We start from the raw sequence: 21,531 nt of genomic DNA, 5'->3' as shown, positions 1-21,531 counted from the left end.
CACCTAACATACAACTGCTAGGCACATATAATCAATTTTGTTTACATAAATCTGATATTACAGACAAAATCATGTTCACCATCATATCAGAGATTTACGTATTAAATGCAAAGAGAGCCTGCAACGCAATGGATGAATCATCTTCGTCAAATCTATTTAACAAATAAACAAAAAACAAAATATCTACAAACATGTCAAACAAATATAATCCCAATAAATAGGTTGTCGGAATAAACATAGGAAATTTGTATCAAAACATAAATAGACTACTTATAACCTGTATCTTGTCAGCCCACTCTGACCCATCAACAATAGCCACGAGAGGTGTCGCCGAGCAGGGCATAGATGACAGGTCCCTCGACATGCGTCATCGGCTTCTTGTCTATTCGCCCTGCTCTGGCTGCATCTGTTGAAAGGCACATAAAATCAACAATTTTTACATAAATCTGATATTACCATTGTCAAATCTATTTAACAAATAAACAAAAAACAAAATATCTACAAACATGTCAAGCAATAACAATCCCAATAAATAGGTTGTCGAAATAAACATAGGAAATTTGTATCAAAACATAAATAAACTACTTATAACCTGTATCTTGTCGGCCCACTCCGACCCATGATTTCAATCTTACTTTACCCTCGATATATGCTGGAAAATGCTGGATAACGGAAAAGCATCTTCATGGGATTGAAGGGTGCTGAGTTACATGAAAGTTTATGTTGTGTGTTATGTAAATATACATGATGTTTGATTAGGTTTGTGTTAGCATTGGATATTAATTATTAATATATTATTGCATGTAAATTGTAAATACTGTTAGATTAATGTTGTTGTGTTTTGTAAATATAATGTTCTCTAGTAATTAGTTTTTATGCTTTCCGAAATAAAATTTCGGCGGAGCATATAGTTGCCAGTTTGTCCTTCCTTCTGTCACACTTTTGTTACATTTTCTCATAGCACCTTTAAAACTTAACCAATCTCTTTCTTATATTTCCAATATTTCTATGAAAGTTAATAACAAATAATTGTTTTCATCATCAGTATATGTTAATCTGGCGAAACATGAATACATTTATTTATTTTTTATTATTAATAATTGTAAAACAAATCTTTATTATGTTCAACTTCTTTATTAAATTCATGTATGTATGAATATAACACTGTATTATGTGAATTTGGAATAAGACATCAAACTGCGAATGGACATCATTTTGGTGATTTTCTCAAACAAAACTATTCATTTCATGATCTACATATATTTTGTAATACATTATCTATAATTTAAGCTTAATAAGAAATTTTCCATGACTTTTTCATTAACAGTGATTGAATTTGTATCATTTAAAGTGTATTTTGAAACCGTGTGCATGCGCGGCATGGACACAGTATCATTTAATGAGTTTTTTTTTTTATTAATAAGAAATCCAGTTTTGAAGTATATACAATTTTAATGATGCTATTATATATGCAAGTATATGTTTTAAGTATAATTTGTAAAACTAAAAAAATGCATCATATAAAACTGCATATTATGCACTTTTGATAAAACACAATTTATTCCCAAATTGATGTCTTATTCCCAATTCACATAATACAGTGTTATATGATCTTTACGCGATCAATATGATATTTAAATATTCTTATTTGTTCTCACATTGACTTAATGCTTTGTATAACTATTTTGTAAATGACAAAAAACTGTAAAGTTTACGTCAATAAAACAATCTGTGTGTCTGTCTTATTTGGCATGTAGGTACCTTGCATGGACCTCTACCTTATGATGAGGTTTGAGGTCAATGGGGTCAATGTCACTGAGGCTAATAATAGATTCTAATGTCTCACTTTTTTTACAGTTTGTCATAGCACCTTCAATAACAAACCGATCTCCTTCATATTTGGCACGTATGTACCTTGCATGGACCTCTACCTTTTGATTAGGTTTGAAGGTACTGGGGTCAAGGTCACTGAGGCTAATAATAGATTTTTCTGTCACTCTTTTGTTACAGTTTCTTAACAGATCTCTTTCATATTTGGCATGAAGGTACATTGCATGGACCTCTACCTTATGATGAGGTTTGAGGTCATTGGGGTTAAGGTCATTGAGGCTAATAATAGATTCTTCTGTCACACTTTTGTAACAGTTTCTCATAGCACCTTCAATTCTTTACTGATCTCTTTCATATTTGGCATGTAGGTACCTTGCATGGACCTCTACCTTTTGATGAGGTCACTGGGGTCAAGGTCACCAAGGCTTATAATAGTTTTTTTAGGTGGTTTTTAACACATAGATTGACAAAGCCCGTCATCGGGGAGCATCCATCAGTTTCACTGATATTCTTGTTTTTAAGGCTTTTGTCAGTTGATTTTCTTAATTTTAAGTAAAATAGCATTTGCAAGCAATATCAGAAATGGAATAATTCTTTGACCGTGAAATAAAATTGTATAACTGATCAATTGTTAAATTGCTAATAACATTTACAGGGTGCAGCATCAACGGGGTTCAAAATAATGTTGTGGTTACGGTTCCCCAACGGGGCCTATTATTTTGCAGCGACCCTACATCATTATATTCAAAATTAAAAGCCAAAATAAAAAAATCGCGATAAAATTAAAACTGTACTGGAGGAACGTTTTTTAGCCACGTCAACGTTTTTAACGGAGTGCGATTTTTATGCACGCACCGTTAGCATCATCGGCGAGGCACTTTATGTATTAAATGCATAGAGCGTCTGTGTTGCAATGGAGAAATCATCTTTTTTGTCAATGTTATTTAATGTTTTACGTAAATAGTAGTGCTGTGCCTCCGAACACAAGTGACACTCGGATTTTTTGTAGTGCTGTGCCTCCAAACACACGTGACACTCGGATTTTTTTAAAGTGCTGTGCCTCCGAACACATGTGACACTCGGATTTTTTTTAAAGTGCTGTGCGTCCGAACACATGTGACACTCGGAATTTTTTTTAAGTGCTGTGCCTCCGAACACAAGTGACACTCGGATTTTTAAACTACAAATGGGAGAAGAAGCCCGATAAGGTGATATAAGCCGAGCCTAGGAACATTGAATCGGATGGCGCCCGTTGATACCCCTGCCACTGAGCAGCTAATACGAGTTATAACTATAATTAAATGCATCGATTTGATTACGATGCCAATCCTACTAAATTCGATTTAATTCTTTAATATATAGCCATAGATAGTAGAGTGCCCTGCTCTCTGACTATTTGATACAGAAAGGTCAATGTTTTATCTTTACCTGAAATAACGACGCGCGATTTGGTTAATTATTACTTTGGTCATCCAATCAATAAGCGGGTAACAGTCTACTTTCCGACAAAGAGTAAAAATGGCTGAAAAAGTTGTGGCCGAAAAATTGTAATAATCAGATGCGCCTATGAAGCTAAAATAAAAAGTGTGGCAGTATTTTGGGTTTCGTGATGGTAGCCCTTCCTATAAAATTACATGTAAACTTTGCTTCACGGACCTGATTTACTCTATTTTTAGCTTACCTGTCACAAAGTTACATGGTGAGCTCACAGTACAGGCAATATGTACTTTGACAGAAACGCGTGTCCGCGGTGTTCAATTGTCCCAATGGGTGACATTTTTGGGGGGGGGGGGGGCGGACACACTACTGACCGCGGTGTTTGGCGAACACCTGAAATTGCCGCGATTGCACGCTATCGTAAACGGGAACACCCGTGATCACCGCGATGCTGCGCAGCCACCGTAAACACCTGTCTGTGAGAGTCATTCACACGTTTTAAATGTACATGTACAAAATAAAATCATATACTTTATGTACATGTTGATATTATGTGCACATTTTTTATGTGTACTTAAACTCGGGCAGTACGTTAAGTCGGAAACTGAAACTAAGCATTTAGATGATCAATACTATTAACTTTTATGGTGTTAATCAATGCAATTGCCCTTTTTGTTTTCACAAAATTGGGTTTCATTTTTCCCGATTTCCAGAAAATGACTTGTACATGTTGCATGAAATCTAAATATAGCGTGTTACAGCGTGTTTGATTTTTATTTTATTCAGATGAAATGTCAATTCCAAATAATTCGCAAGCTACCCCGGTACTTAGGAAGAAATTCACTACGAAACTTTAAATCGAAATTAAAAGATCCCAATGTTGTCTGCGCTACAAAGATTTTGTGTCAAAAATAAATACACCCATGCCAATTTTTGCGCGCTTTTTATGGTTCAGAACAAAGAAAATGAAAATATCATGGGCATATATACATGTATTTATTTGTGGCTACAATTTGTAACAGAACATGAACTCTACACAAAGCGCACACTAGGCGTCAGGTGATTTACGAATGTTGCAATACACCTGTTCTGATTGGGCGCTTATTACATCAAATCTTTAAATAGAAACATGCAGAAATTCATTTGATAGTTTAGAGATATGGCGAATGTTGTGATTTTTGCGTTTCTATCACACTTATCTGTTTAAGCGAACACCGTAAAATGAACACTGCAACGAGTGGCGTTTGTCAAAGTACACGTTGCCTGTACTGTATGTGATTGTGTGTTGTCTGGCGTCCGTGCGTGCGTCTCTCAACAGTTTGTGTAAACAGTAGAGGTCACAGTTTCAATCCAGTCTTATTTGGTCAAAATGTTTATTTTGATGAAATCTGGATTGGGATTGTTTTAGGGTTGTCTGGTAAAAAACTAGGTCACTAGGTCAAAAACTAGGTAACTAGGTCAAATAATAGAACAACCTTGTGTAAACAATAGAGGTCACAGACAGACAAACAGACAGACAGACAGACTTTTTTATTCAAGACTTGCACATTGTACATCGTCTAAACACATATATTTACAACTTATATGTCAACATGTTTTCATCAAATATGTATGAAATTAAGTCAGAATGTTATCTTGATGAAATCTGGGTTGGATTGTATTTGGGTCATTTGGGGTCAAAAACTAGGTCACTAGGTCAAATAATAGAAAAACATTGTGTAGGCAATAGAGGTCACAGTTTTCATATATAATTCGATGAGAATGTTTATTTTGATGATATCTGGGTTGGGATTGTATTTGGGTCATCTGGGGTCAAAAACTAGGTCACTAGGTCAAATGATAGAAAAACCTTGTGTAGACAATACAGGTCACAGTTTTCATCCAATCTTTATGAAATTTAACCGGAATGTTTATCTTGATGATATCTGGATTGGTGGTTTATTTAGTTCAAATAGGGTTAAAAACTAGGTCAAATCAACAACGACGGGTAAGACACCCCCGAACTCAGAGTTTCGGTTCGAGGGTGGGGAGGTGCCGATGTGTCACTCCTTAATGTGGCTTCCTGTGAACGCTTTGTTCTCAGGGAACGGTCCAAAGCCCGTGTAAACACAGATGGGGGAGAACACAATTTATGTGAGTAGGAATATAAACATACTAATGAAACATTTCCAATCGATGTTTACATTTAGCATTTGTTATGCGTTATTTTGCGATTTACAGGCGACTTTTCACCCAAGAAAAACTACATCGCAGTCAGCGCACCAGGTAAAAGGCCTGGTAAATGGCCCAAATATCAGCCTCAGCGTAGTTTCTTTTCCTGTTCTTCTTAACTTTAATTTTATTTGATATTGAAATATATGTATTATATATAATATGTTTTTTACACATTTTATATAAATTCATAGATATTTAACAAAATCGTATAATCTCGCTTTAAAATTCTTGTTGTTAGTTTAGAAGTTATTTAGCAGTTTTAAAGTTGTTCTGTTGACTCAAGTTGATGGTGTTTCTCCAACTGATGAGTCCCGGAAACACGGTACGAGTCGACAAAACATTAACAGTAAGTAAAATTTGTAACTTCTGGTCATAAGCATTATTTCAATATGACCTACTGTAAGAGAAAGACGTATGGGAACCTTTTTATGCCCTCAAAGGGTGGCATATAGTTTTTGAACTGTCTGTCTCTCTGTCAGTCTATCTGTCCGTCCGAAAACTTTAACATTGGTCAATATTTTTGCAAATTTGAAGATAGCAACTTGATATATGGCATGCATGTCTATCTCATGGACCTGCAAATTTTGACAGGTGAAATGTCAAGGTCATTCTTCAAGGTCAAAGGTCAAATATATGGCTTCAAAGTGGTGCAGAAGGGGGCATTGTGTTTCTGACTAACACATCTTTTCTTATACCCTACTTATAAGCAATTATTAATTAATGTAATTATTGTGCTTCATCCAGAAGTTCACAAGTTTACTTTCTGTAATATTGGGCAGTCTGCAAAATTAACCCAAAGCCTGATTGCCAATGCGATGAAATCTCGGCACTAGCGATAGAAAAATTGAATATATATTGCCTGAATTGCAATGAAAAAAATTCAGAGCAAATAAACCAATTACATGTTATAATCAATTACGCATTCCAGGTGTAAATTCTTACAGTGACAACGCTTAATTACTTCCCTTAGTTTTCTATCATTAGTCATATCCATTAGATATTATAGAGAGTGTAAAGTCTGGCTCGCCTATTTAAAAGTAATACTTTTGGTAAACTGAACTTGTATTCTACGCCGATAAATAAAATAATAGTGCGAGGGGTTTTATACATTAAGTAAAACGTTTAAATGTCTTTATTACAATAGCTTTGAAATAACGAAATAACCGTAACAGTGTTTATCATTCATATCATAAATAATGAAAATAATATTTCAAAATATTATATTGTAAAAATCTCTCAGTGTCAGATGTGATGGAATAAAAGTTTAAAACCTGGGATACTGATTAGTATGCAATCTTACCCCCCCCCCCCCCCCCAATTGCAATTGATATATAACGACTGTTGATATTACTTTCATAATAATGTCACTGTAAATTATTTTTTCTGGACATGAAACTCTTCTGGCTATGACATTTTCAAAGATTCATAGCCACATTGGCTATGAAGACAAAAAACTTAGTTTTGCAGACTGATATTGGGACGAAACACACCAGACGTTCGGGTCCATAATTTTCAAAATCCTCAAATATGAAATAGTTAATACGCAAATTTACTTAAGGTTTTCCAAAATTTAGCAATTATAAATGTTTAATCATGAATTTGGTAAGTGTCTGGGGTGTCTTGGAGAGTACTTTTCTGTCAATAAGATAATAGAGCCAATGTTAGCACTAATGGTTTTATTTTCCCTAAGTATACACTGATGAAATTGAACACTTATCATAACTTATGGTTATAATAATAATATATTGTGTAGGTTGTTTAAAAAAAAGATATATACAGTCTAATAATCATATTAAGTCATAAGACATGTATTTCTTAAAAAAGAATGACATTATGTGTGTTCGCTGTAAAAATATTTTACAGAAAAAATCGACTTAAGCTCAATGTCACCCGGGTTGTTAAAGTGCATTTTGACGGTATTGCCCTTGACTTTTGCCCAATTTGTAACAATGCCCTATTTTGAGAGCCCATTCTGAATTAAGTTCATGTCAAAGGGAAAAGTTATGCCTAAATAAATGAATATTACGAAACTAAACATTGTTACACTGTCGCTAATTTTTGATATAATTTTTATGACACTTGATTGTTTATGGCTTTAAAAAGCTAGTGGTTCGGCCGAAATAACAACATCTGTAATTAAGTGGCCTAGGCTTAAATATAAACAATCTCTGCAAGAAGTACTGTATAGTTGCAATCATCATTTGCACAGAAAAAAATCTCAAATTTATTTGAACTCCACACTCATTCCATCACGCGAAACCCTTAAGGTGTCGCAATACTGGTACAAAAAACAACTCGTTTTAATCCTATTATCATGGGGGTGTTCCTTACATTTTAAGAGCTGCAATACCCCGTCCCCTGAGTCCCGCATTCCTATTTGTATAACCCGTTAGACCCGAATGACATTTTAAAGACACAATAATCGGCGGCGGCTGCTAAAATGTCCCTATGTTTTACTTTTAACGTCACCTTACATAATAGAATGTCAAAGTTGTATTAGTACAGCCACTATTGAAAGAAAGAACAGGACGAAAGGAGAATAAATATATAAAAAATGTTTTAATCTTATGGAACGGTAAAGTGCAAGGTGTCTAATATATAATTTCCAATTCGTTCGATTAATAACAAATACATGTTGCATTTAACAACTGCATTGTGATATGTCTAGTGATTTTAGCTCTTAAACAAGAGTTATAACCAAACACCTTATATGAAACCGCTTTGCGCTTGAAGAAAATGAAATGAAATTAAATATAATTAATAAATATACCAATTTAATAACTTATTAAACAACATATTTAATGTTCCTGAAAGAGCGCCCAAGATTAAGTAATTGCTAACAAGATATGTACATTCCAATGATATTATAACGCCGCTTAATACTTTTTCCTTTAAACGTTACGTTACTTAAAGAAGGCGAATATCATGCGTCACGCCTATAGAATCTACTTGCACTCGTTGAAATGTTCCGTTTATGACCTCGGTTGTCTCCTAAAATGAAACTCGAATTCCATTATAGAAAAGTGTTTACATTTGTAACAATACGCATATGATTTGCTGAGTCAATGATATACATGAGGAGCGCGCCATCAAGCTTTCGCTTGCACGATCTGTTAAAGTACATTTATAAGTCGAAAAGTGTATTATTTTATTCGTTTTATACACATCCAGTTCATTTTAACAGTCCTTCACAAATTGGACAAAATCTGTTCACCAAACAAAAACGTTATTAAAACTAAGTAAATAAATTTGTAGCAACGTCAGAGTTGTAACTTATAAAATAAAATCCATTGACATGTTCTAAACTTAGCGTTGATTTTTCTGTTATTTGAATGATGTGTTCTCGCAAAGAGTTTCAAATGATTTTATAATCGTTATAAGCAAATTTTCTTTATTCTTAAAAGGGCGGAGTACCAAATATAATCATGCTGATAAAATTTAAAAAGAACTCAGTGCGTGAACCGATAGCTTTATAACAACATAAATTGTTACATTCAGGACCAGTGTCGCACCCTACATTTGCCATTTGTTGCAAATCACTGTTTCGATGCAAGAACTGCATGGACACCTGGTATGAGACCCCACCGCCAGCCAGTTACCTGAAGTGTATGAGCCAGGACGGCACACGACGTGCCATGACTGGGCTTTATGAGGCCGTGCATGCTCTTAGGAATAATTCACCATACTAATTGAATGTACATGTGTATATATTTAGCAATAATGTGGATTTTTATTTCATTTCTTAAACAGATATGAATACAGTGTAGTAAATAATTCGATTGTTGTTTATTACTTGAAGAGAAAGGCTACGCCGAACAAAGATATTTTATTGTGCAATGCTTATTGTAAAACATTTTGTATATTAAATCAAATCCAATGACTTGAAACAAAAGCAGGCATTTATATTGGTATCGTTATATAACTTTACTGTTGATCTATTCATTATTCTATTAGACTAGCCAAAAAGAGCTGTTCCAAGACTCGTCTTTTCTTCCTCTATAATACATGTAATAGTGAACATTTTATTATGCAAAATAATAGTTTCCAAAGGGAGGAAACTGCGCACTAAGATTAATCATGAGTTATCATCCAAATAAAGCTGCGCAGCGCCCCTCGTTTACCGTTTTCCGTGTATCGTTTTATCAAATCAAGAACGATAAATGAGAGCAGGCGCTTTGTTTCAATTTTCAAATATTGATTTTTTGTAATATAAATTGAAACGAAATAGGAATAGACATACACGTTTCGTGTTTTGTTTTGTAATTAGTAAAACGAAAAACGATATAAATAACTCGATTTGTTCTTTGTTTTTTGTATTTTTGTTTCGGTTATAAGAAAATCGGAATATGAACTAATATGCGTTTATTTTCGTGTTTCGTGTTGTCGAATGCAAAACGAAAAACGAAAAGACGGTATGTACACGGACCTTCGTAATATCTTTAATCCTTGAAACTGTCCATGATATAAACATTAAAAAATGTCGACAATTTCTAACCAATGACATGCCTTTTTATACTTTTGACAGGTTTGTTAAGTCACAGACTTTCCATCATGTTTTTTGGATGTCAACTCAACTGCTGTATACACAGTTTCTAACAAAATTGATAACACGAATGATTCGGCACTTGTTGGCTCTTGCTTTTTTGATTCGAAAAAGTTTGCGATCGGCTGATAATTTGGCGCAACAATCTCGGACGTCTTTCGACCTCTCTTAGCTATTTTTATTTCGCATCGTAATAGAAACTGAAAGTACAGACGCTTTACAAATACATGCACAATGAGCGACGAATTAGGTCAGATTGAAAACGCATAGCGTTCGAATAAATATGACCGTTTGCTGAGCTTGCTGAATGTAAGCGTCACCGCGTTACGATAATAATTCCAAAGAGAAAATACCTAAAATGAGCAAAGCATTTTTAATCGAAGTTTTGTATTGTTAATTTGACGAATTTGCGTAAAAGTTAAATTGGATGCGTTTTCAATACTCATGATATTGTATTTCTTTGCATTTTTAAACATTTTAATAGGGTGAAAGAGGCAGATACGTAGCTTATCTGGGGCACTGAGAACTGGTTAACAGACATGATATTTTGGATCATTGTAAAAGTTAGGACAGCAGATATACATGTATGGGGAGAACGAGAAACGTAAACAATGTTAACCAGAAAGGCACAATCACAGGCAATCGGCACCTGTGTCAGAAGCAATTATTAAGAATCATTAAGAATTATTACACTTGCGCACCCATTGATCAGTCATCGTCGTGATTTTCGCAAAAGTTTTAACAGCCGTTAGACATTTATGATCGATTTTCTTATTAAGCAAATGGCAACAATTTTTTGATCGACTAGTTTGCAGCCAAAATATAAAGCACTTACCGCGTGTCAATGTTAAACTTTAAACAGGTCGTCACATAAACTTGCAGAAGATGTGAAAAAGGCACCATCGTGGCGGCAGCCATTTTTTCCAAACAAACCATTTTCGTACCAAATGGCAAATATAACAAGAGTTCTGATTGGCTTATGCCATAATCTAAAAATAAATGCTGGTCGAGCAGGATTTTTCTGCTCGAGCAGAAAAATGCTGGTCGAGCAGTAAATTTGCTGCTCGAGCAGCATTTTTTTCTGCTCGAGCAGAAGTTAAAGTTTCGACCCCTTTGGTATCCCATAGAACGGGATGTGAACATGCTTGAACGTGTAGTTTTGGTCAGAAAAAAATCTACAATATGATTGAATACACAGTTCGCACTACGTGCAGCTCGCTCCTATCCCGTCCTATCCCGTTGCCAGTTCGTCTTTATCCAGTTCAAATCGGATCTATTTTCGCATTGTCCCCGTTGGTATACCGTTTCCAGTCAGACCGAGCCCGTCCTCAGCCAGTTCGATCACGTTCGTACGCAGTTATTCTTTATTCGTTGTACAGTGGTAACTCGTTTAAAGGCAGTTCTCACTCCGTCCTACTACGTTCTTAGTACGATAAGGACGGAGTTGCAGCCCCTTTCTGCACGGCGATTATAAAACCGACTACGTTCCTGCCAGTTCTCATTTATGTTTCACGCTTTGAGCCGACCAGTCGTGCAGTTGTAATGCCTCCAAGAAATAATTCCGCCAAATTGGCAGTGCGACTTAAGGCTGACGCAATTAAAAAAAAAAAAAATCAATATCTCAACTGAAAAACGTCATGAAAATGCAGAAGGTATTGAAAATCCTGAATCTGCCAAAACTTAAAATAAAAAGGAGCGCGCTGTGTCTCCGGTAGCTTCAGATGAAGGACCTACGGCTATTCTTCTCTCTGGCTTTAACCAATTTCTCACCCAACAAGTTCTGTGTCGTCTCCGCCTTCTTTTTCGGCCCAACAAAACATTATATTGCTGCTCTGCTTCTAACATTAATTGCACGAAGGCAACATTAAACAAAATTTGATACAACGACCTCTATTTATATGCACATTGTCTGAACGTATTGTATTTATGGTTTGAACGTTGTAACAACTGCATTGAACGTGACAACGTACTTTGAACCTACTCCTAACTCCTTAAAACGAGTACAACGTACTAAGCACTTACTGAGAACTTATAGAACGTGTTGCAAACGTTGTAAGAACTTATCTTTTAGTTTCTATTCATTTACACGAAACAAGATCGTATTTGAGACGTAGTGCGGACGGGATCGGTCTGTCTGAGAACAGATTTGACGGACTAGAAACGGACTCGATCGGTGTGGCATCGTACAGGTAATTTCGGTCCAATCGCACTCATTCTGGCACGTTCATAACCCAATTAGCTCCGTTCCCATTTTAACAATCGACAATTCCCGGGGAGTAACTTCCTATATACGGGTATATAGGAGTGAGCCAAAAATATGTGGTGTGTTTTTCGACTAAAATTATAGACATGGGTATGATTTTGAGCATCTAAGTACAGATATGGGTATTGAAATCTGAAATTTGCTTGTATATAAATGCATATACAGCATGTAGACTTGAAAGCATCAGTATCAAAATGGGTATGATAAATTTCATTTTTCTATATAAATGGGTATCAAAAAATAAAATTTCGCCCAGCTGTATCCGCAATCACATAACCTGTAAATATACAGGTGTAACTTGGAACATTACCGGGGTGACAATAGAACCTATTGCATCCAGTAATGGTACACGAAAGTCTGTCCGCAAGAGGAAGGCAATAATTTACGAATCGGTGTAGCAATAATAGCCACATTATATAAGTATAAAGCTACATGATATATTAAATGTGTTTTGAAAATCACAATATGATAATGAGGACTGAGTTGACCTTTGAAAATTAAACACTTATTGTGTTGTATGACTACAATATACAGACATATTTTTGGCAAAGTTGTATGATACATATATAAAATTTATAAATAAACATATAATGGCAAATTCAATAAGTATACTGTATTGATATGATAGAGATTAAAATTCTAGTATGAAATGTGTCCACTTTATCAAATTCTAGTATTGAAATGGGTCCAGTTTATCAAAATTATTGTATTGAAATGGGTCCACTTTCTAAATGGTATCGTATACAAATGGGTCTGCTTTTTCAAAAATCTTGTATCAAAATGGGTCTACTTTATCTGAGTTCCCATATAAAAATGGGATACATTTCTGAAGTCTTAGTGGGACACCCCTACCCTTAAATTTGGGAAGTTACCCTCCCCCCCCCCCTCCCCCCGGGGGACAAACATGGCCGCTGTTTGTTATTATTGTCAGGAAAGCAACTGGTTATTTATTATAACATATACTGAGCAGCTCCGTTTGGAACTGTTCTAAAATTACGAGAATGTGTACTTAGCTATATACCTCGCTTTCTGTCATCCGGAGTGGTTGATGTTTGAATTACCAAGGAAATTTCGTTTGAAAAGTATTAGGGAAGATTGGCAGTTGCTCCGAAAAAAAGTCGGGGTTTATATACCCTACGAATCACTGCGGATGACGTCATCAAAGTTATGACGTGTACGAAGCTCTCTAGAATAGGAGTTTACGGTCTTAACCGATGTTCGTAGCGCACGGAACATGCCGAAGCGTATATTTTGAAGTCAACATGTATATTTAAAGATAATCTATTCTTAACAATTATTTATATAACAATAATAAAGCAACATAAACTCCGCCATCTAGCTAGTTAGAGTGAAAACAGTAGAATATAATTTAACATCCATTATACTCAAAATGAGGGAACGCCCATGACGACAATTCGATTCGTCTCGGAATTACTTACTATTTTTAGAACGAGGTCTTCCGGACATGCAGGTTGTTTAGCAGTTGTAATGACAATTGACCTTTCGACAGCCGATTGATTGACAGGCTTATTAACCAATCAGATTACAGCATAGATTAGGCCCGTTACTATCCGCCATTTTGTCCGTCAAACTCGCCGTTGTCCGACACATAAGCTTATACGTAATTCTGTGTTTTAAACAAAGAAAATGGTTGAAAGGTGCTGTTATGGCACTTGTTATTCAGACACAAGGTATCCAGAACGGTTAAAAGATGGAAGTACGTTTTTTCCGTTCCCTCAACCGGGTACTAATCTTGAAAAATTCAAACGTTGGATTCGTCTTTGTGGTCGTCCACACGAACAGCTTAATCTCAACATATTAAGCGATCGCCCGAAAGCAAAACACAGTCGTTATAATAAGATACTACGCGAAAATAGAAAATGTAAGTTTTGCAACGGACACGTTATAAAAAAGAGTATAACTTTGTACTTGTTTATCCTCTATATAGACAAATTAGAAAGGAACATTTAAAACCATTTTTCAAAGGTGGCCAACGTTAAATAAATTTGACATTCTAATGCAGTCGGCAAATAAATAAGACATTATAAACTTTGCTAGATTTTTTTTAATGCTAATGAAATCGTAATAATAAAGACAATCAGTTATTATTTTTAATAATATCACATAGAATAAAACATTTTTTATTTCTTTCGGTTTAAGTCTTCCAAATTTAATGTAAGTTAAGAAACTATTTTCAAATGCGCAAGTAATTATCAATAGGGGCCAATAAGTGTCATTTTACACCATATGTGGGCTTTCTACTAATCCGTTATCAAAACAGATGCCGCAAACTGTGAATGACCCTTTGAAAACCCGGTCTGATTAGCGAGTTTTTTTGTACATGAAAATTCTTTCAACTTTTTATATTTTAAACATTGCAGAAGATAGTTTTCGAGGAAATAATAATATATAATAATATATTGTGTATGTTACTTTTTTGACGACTTTGACTTTGTTATACGATTATAACAATGCGCATGGGTCATTTTGACCAAACGCATTGTAGATATGTGTTATATCGGATTTCAATAGAAACGTTCTTCGTCTTCTATTATAATAAATTTACTTACCTGTGCCACATTTGCGATGTTGCCATCGGTTGCAAAAATTAACGGCTTTTAATTAAAAAACTGAAACATCTATTACTCAAGGAAAAATATTGTGACTAACGAACAATTCATACTGTATGCGATAATTGGCGATAATTTTGCCGACTTTGATGATAAATTTAACGGCTTTTAAGTAGACTAATAAAAAAGTTTTGACTATTTAATAGATATGATAATTATATTCAGCACCACTATTCAATGATAATAAAAACTAGTGTATGGCCTTTCTGGTATACCATGAGGCCTTTTTGGTTCACTTATGCGGCCGATTCGCGTAGCCATTTTTATGACGGACTTCGGCGGAGTGACCCCCCTTGAAATCGGTGGGCGTGGCTTCACTCTCGCTGTCGAAAGGTCAATTAATTATGCGTAGTAGCATTTCATGACGAAAACTTTCTAACAATATAATAAGAAATATCTTTTAATAGATATTCGGCGAACATGCTGACTTTGAAATAAAGTTTGAAATTTATGTTTCTAAATAATTAAATTGAAAAACCAAAAGTTTAACAATTGTGTGTGTGTTTTTACTTGTTTGTCGCATGTTCACCGCATGAAATGTGTATTACTATAGTCCAACCACAGATTAGTGTTATTAGATAAAAATTATACTACGGGAATTCACATCACATGTGTCCTCACATGGCTTATTATGAGTTTATTTCTCCACCATCGAAATATATCGTGGTGTAAACAAATAACACGGATTTCCTAATATTAATCAATGGTACGATCGACTAGTCTAGATTCACACCAACTCCGCGGCATTGGCAGTATGCGGGGAAAACAAAACACTTATCAAGGGTACAAAAAAGCTGACACATTTATTTTAAATTAGGAAATACCAGATTACAACAAATGTGCACACGTCTTTTTATTCAGTTTTCAACAACGAAGAAGAATTTACCAGTTGCAATAAAGTTTATTCGCTGACTTCCATTTTAAGAGCTCAATACGTTATTAACTATGGCCACACCTTATCTACGCGAACTTGACGTTAAATATAAATGTGATGGAAAGCTTTTGGGAACTTGTCCGTCAATGCATATCTCGCTCAAAAGATCTTCCGCATCAATTTGAATTAATTGCATTATTTAGCGTATTTAAACACCACATCCATCATCTTACTGCATTGTCTACGTCATAACCAATGCACAATCATCACCACTAATCAGTCACAATTATCATTTTAAATACCATTTTGTTTTGTATAACTTGATATATAAATAAAACTATGTATCTACATTCATAGTATGTATGTCTCGTTCTGCACCGTAGCTAGGCGCACACGCCGAAGTCTCAAATGGGAATATGTATGTCTGTCTGTGTATCTGGTTCTCACACACCTTTCTCCCTATATATAAATTATCGACTGTGAACGAGTATCTATTAATAGATCCTGGAAATAGGAAATGTCGTTGTTGTGAAATATAATTATCTCCCTGTTAATACACAAATATATTCATAATTTTACTGTATCTTCTAGATCCAACGGATTTCCGCGGTGTCTCTAACATAGTGTAAGGGTAGTTTAGAATCCTTATCGGATCTTGCCCTAATGCAACTATGGTTTCATGTTTGTAAATAAGTGTCTATGTATGTAACATTGTCCATTCTGTGTATGTAAAAAATTGTTCCCACGTCGAGATGTGTTGCGGTGTAAATGCGATGTATATAGCTGTGAATGAACCATCCTTTTTAGGGGAGTAGCGGATCCGTGGTCTAGTGGTAACACACTGGCTTCACAATCCAGAGATCGCTGGTTCGATCCCCCGCTGCACCTAACCTACTAACTCGTCTTTCGCATGAGACATTAAACCGAGGTGCAGTGTACTAGGTGCTATACACCTGGCACTAAAAGACCCAGGGTCACCTCTGGAACGGGGTGTCTCCTGTATCTTGCACTATCCCCCGTAACCAACTAACACGTCTTTCTGGGGGCGATGGCCATATGGGAGACAATCCCGGTGCACTCGATAAAAAAAGAAAAACACACACACCTTTTTAGGGGATGGGGATTTGATAGTATGTATGTCTCGTTCTGCACCGTAGCTAGACGCACACGCCGAAGTCTCAAATGGGAATATGTATGTCTGTCTGTTGTATCTGGATGTTCACACACCCTTGTCCCTTTATATATGTATATATAGGTTGTATAACATTTACTAGTTTGTTTCTGGTATGATAACCATGGCCAGAATATGTTATTTATGTTTTGTCTTAACTCTTGTAAACATATCAGCTAATTAAATCAACACTGTAAGACTTCACATGGACTTCACCGATTGTTCCGACTTGCTCTGACACGGATTTACTGCTAATGGTGTTTACACCATCAGGCCATCGACTCTCTGGCGACCACTTCAAGTCTACTGCGATCAAACGACGGCTGGGGGTGGCTGGACTGTGATTCAAAGGAGACAAGACGGTTCAGAAAACTTCACCAGGCCCTGGATCGATTATGCTTATGGATTTGGGTCCCTGGAAGGTGAATTCTGGCTGGGTAATGAGTTCATACACCGACTTACTTCAACCGTACCCAATAAGCTGAGAATTGAGTTGCAGGATTTTGAAAACGACTTTCGCGTTGCTCAGTACGGACGCTTCGTTGTGGCACCAGAATCCGATCTGTATAGATCAACGATTGCATTCTTCAGCGGGAACGTCACAGATTCTTTGATTTCTCATCACAACAACAAGCAGTTTTCCACTGTCGATTACGGCCCGAATAGCACCTGTTCACATCAGTACAAAGGCGGTTTCTGGTACGGAGCGTGTCATCTTGTGAACATAAACGGGTTATATCTTAAAGGGAAACACGAAACATTCGCGGACGGTGTAAACTGGAAGGATTTTAAGGGATATCATTACTCTCTCAAATTCACCGAGATGAAAATCAGACCTTATTAAACTTTAACAAGAGTTAAACGCATGCCACAACCCAAAACAATGGTCTGATCATGTGTTTGTTTTGTTTTTCAGTTATAAAGTAATAAATATTTTATTAAATGATAAATTAGTCGGGAAGTGTTTTGTTTGTATGTCTTCACTAGAAATTAATTTTAAAAAATGTTAAAGAATAGCACTGGCATAATTCGTTTAAATTCGTGTTGAAAATAGCAGCATAAATCGACACATACAAATTCATAAATGTATTGATTATATTTGTGATGTTAATTTATCATCGGAATGTTATATTCGTTGACCTAAATATATTACTCATATTTTATTAATACTTAAAAAGCGACACTTTCTATAAAAAGCTATTTTCATGCTGCAGTTGACCGGTTGAGGGATAGTTGATCACGTGCGGATTCTCTCTTTCCATGTGTTGTCATGATGTTTATTTTTGTTTAAATAATACAGTATAAATGGCAGATTTCTGTATTTGTTTGGCTAAATAAATCACAGGTCATATTAACCAATTCAAATATAATAGTAAGGAAACAATAAGTTCTGATCACGCTTTTTGGTGTAATCACTTCAGGAACTCTTCAGGAACAAGTGTATTGATTATAAAAATTGGCAATTCATTCATAAGTGTCAATTCACAATTCAATGATCTGCAGCTGACTATGCGATCCTACTGAAATGTGCAACATTCTCACCGTTGTTACTGTGTCAAACTTCAATGTTTTATAGACTATGGAATAGAAATGACCACTTTTTGTTTCGGTTCAAATTAAAAGAAGTTGTCAACTTCATTCATCTAAACATCGTACTATTTTGTCAATGTACACCATTGAAATTTCTTTCGGTAAAGTCACGTCAAACACAATGGCTAATTTAAATTAATGTCATACATTTTCTGGGAAATAATACTAAACGCCGTGGTTGATGCATGCACATGCTAATATGCATAGTTTTTGTTATGCACATGGATATAGGAATCTCCAATTTATTAGGTATAATGAAAATAGTTCTTAGTTTCTTAATTTTTTGACACAACAAACAGAAAACTAAGATTAATGACGGTCTATGCATTTGAAAGTCCCGATATGAATTGACCTTATCGCAAAGTCCCGATATGAATTGACCTTATCGATGGCTTTGTTGACAAAGTCCCGATACGAATTGACCTTATCGATGGCTTTGTTGACAAAGTCCCGATACGAATTGACCTTATCGATGGCTTTGTTGACAAAGTCCCGATACGAATTGACCTTATCGATGGCTTTGTTGACAATGTCCGGATATGAATTGACCTTATCGATGGCTTTGTTGACAATGTCCGGATATGAATTGACCTTATCGATGGCTTTGTTGACAAAGTCCCGATACGAATTGACCTTATCAATGGCTTTGTTGACAAAGTCCCGATACGAATTGACCTTATCGATGGCTTTGTTGACAAAGTCCCGATACGAATTGACCTTATCGATGGCTTTGTTGACAAAGTCCCGATACGAATTGACCTTATCAATGGCTTTGTTGACAATGTCCGGATATAAATTGACCTTATCGATGGCTTTGTTGACAATGTCCGGATATAAATTGACCTTATCGATGGCTTTGTTGACAATTCCGGATATGAATTGACCTAATCGATGGCTTTGTTGACAATGTCCGGATATGAATTGACCTTATCGATGGCTTTGTTGACAATGTCCCGATATGAAGTGACCTCATCGCAATGTCCCGATATGAATTGACCTTATCGGTGGCTTTGATGTATTAGTATGTTAATTGTTTAAGCCAATGTATTAACGGCGACACGATAACGAATGGCACATTGCCTCTTAAGGTTTAGTGCATCAATTTATAAGTTGTCATTTTGCGTTTTGATTGTGATGTGTATTTGTTACCCAGCCAGAAATTATGAATGAGACTATAATAAACTTTAAACTTTAAACTTTCAAAAATATTCACTCCATATGTCTGTCCGCTGTTCATCCGTTCATCTGTCTGACCGTCGACAGAAAAAAAGAAATAATTCGTGCACGAATTATTTAATTAATTAGTGCAGGAGTTAATTAATTCATTCATGCACGAATTATATAATTTATAAACGGATTAATTAATTAATGCACGAATTGCTTAATTAATTGCACGAATTAATTAATTAATTAATCTTGACTGAAAACAAATCACATTATCTATTATTTCAAATATTTTCTTCTCTAAATATTTCATTTTTGTTGACGGTCAGACAGATTGACGGATGAACAGCGGACAGACATATGGAGTGAATATTTTGGAATGAGTACAACAATTTTCATGAAAACATCATGTTCACAATCGGAGTTATTACAAGTTTAACTTATGCCTAATTTACTACCTATGACCTGAAAGTTTACATAACCAAATATCATCCACTTATCGTGATTTTTTATTAATTAATAAGATTTTGTATATCATTGAACACGCAATAAACTGTCTTTCACTCTCTTGAATGGTGATACATTTTAGGGAAAATATGTGTTTTAATGTCCGAGATTTTATTAATTATTTGTTCACGAATATTCCTCCATTGTCCTTGTCTGTCGTAATATATTCGGTTTCACAAGCCAAGTCAACCCTAAATGACTTTGTTTGGGGCATTATCATGCATATACACATCCAAAATACTTAAAAAATTATAAAAATAAATAAATTTGACACAATATAAAATTCAACATAGTATGGGTTTTTTTATATTAAAATATGCGTCTTATCGAAAACAAATGTAGTATTTAAATTCCAAAAGTACTACTATATTATGTTGTTAAAATACGTAAATTTCATCAAACAACAATTGCGGAGAATGTTGTCTAGAGTAATGTCTTCAATTGATCGATTATACTAATGTACTATTTGACGTATGTGTAGAGAAATGTGATGACTATCACGCTTGATAAAGAGTATTGTTCACACATCAGAATTCGGTTAGTGTTATTGAAATTGATTTGTTTTGAATGCTGGTTTGTTTTTGAACGACGCCATTTATTAGCTGAAGGTACTTAAAAGTCGAAATTTACTAGTGTTTCGATTCATCTTTCACAGGCAGATAAACTGCAAACAATCATTTTGTGTACCTAGCCCCTTAACACAAGTACACATTGGTTAAAACCAAAATACTGGTCGTGATGTTTGCGAATAAAAACGTTTTGGTTTTGCTGAGATTATCTTGTAACCAAGGCAAACTGTTACTTAAAAAAATTGGCAACCGCATTAACCCATTGGATTCTCCCATCCTTCTAGATTGGATCAATTTATTTCCAAACTTAGGGATGTCTAGAATATTATTTCTATATTTAGAATATTTCTTACAGCAATTCCTTTAAGCAAACTGCGCAAGCCCTGATGAGACGCCGCATCCTGCGGCGTCTCATCTGGGTCTACGCTGTTTGCAAATGACTTTTATCTAGACGTTAGGCATAAATGGGTTAAATATTGTGTTCGGCTTTAACACATATTTCCCATAATCAAATATTAAGCATTATCTTGCTTCTTGGTAACAACGACCCAATTCCTTTACCTCGACCAAGACATTATAATTTATCTCAATTGTAATCTCAATCATGTTAATACCTATCATTGTTTTTTCGCCTTTAGAAATAAAGTTATTGTACTAATGTGTCACACTTAAGCACTCAATAATGACGAAAATGTCATAAACATTGCATGATTGTTTTGGACACGAACATATATAATCA

At 35.2% G+C, this 21,531-nt stretch overlaps 1 protein-coding gene and 1 long non-coding RNA gene across 2 annotated transcripts; both read left to right on the top strand.

Annotated features, from left to right (window-relative positions):
- The first annotated feature begins 3,584 nt into the window (after positions 1-3,584).
- On the top strand, positions 3,585-5,320 carry LOC127840824 (uncharacterized). The gene is made up of 2 exons (XR_008030570.1): positions 3,585-4,962; positions 5,099-5,320. It is a non-coding gene; the product is annotated as an uncharacterized LOC127840824 (long non-coding RNA).
- Positions 5,321-9,041: 3,721 nt separating this feature from the next.
- On the top strand, positions 9,042-17,806 carry LOC127840529 (ficolin-1-like). Its single transcript, XM_052368944.1, has 2 exons — positions 9,042-9,111; positions 17,265-17,806. The coding sequence occupies exons 1-2, from the start codon at positions 9,042-9,044 to the stop codon at positions 17,804-17,806; spliced, it is 612 nt and encodes a 203-aa protein (XP_052224904.1).
- The last annotated feature ends 3,725 nt before the right edge of the window (positions 17,807-21,531 follow it).

The sequence above is a fragment of the Dreissena polymorpha genome, chromosome 8 (assembly GCF_020536995.1).
Source record: "Dreissena polymorpha isolate Duluth1 chromosome 8, UMN_Dpol_1.0, whole genome shotgun sequence".
NCBI classification, from domain to species: domain Eukaryota; kingdom Metazoa; phylum Mollusca; class Bivalvia; order Myida; family Dreissenidae; genus Dreissena; species Dreissena polymorpha.
The sequence above is the reverse complement of the archived record's forward strand: the minus strand, read 5'-3'. Positions and strand labels throughout refer to the sequence as shown.

Excerpts from the sequence above, each read along its gene's own strand:
- LOC127840529 (XM_052368944.1), top strand. The coding sequence starts at position 9,042 with ATGGACACCTGGTATGAGACCCCACCGCCAGCCAGTTACCTGAAGTGT. Across the intron at positions 9,112-17,264 it reads GAGCCAGGACGGCACACGAC|TCTACTGCGATCAAACGACG; the intron begins GTGCCATGACTG and ends GACCACTTCAAG.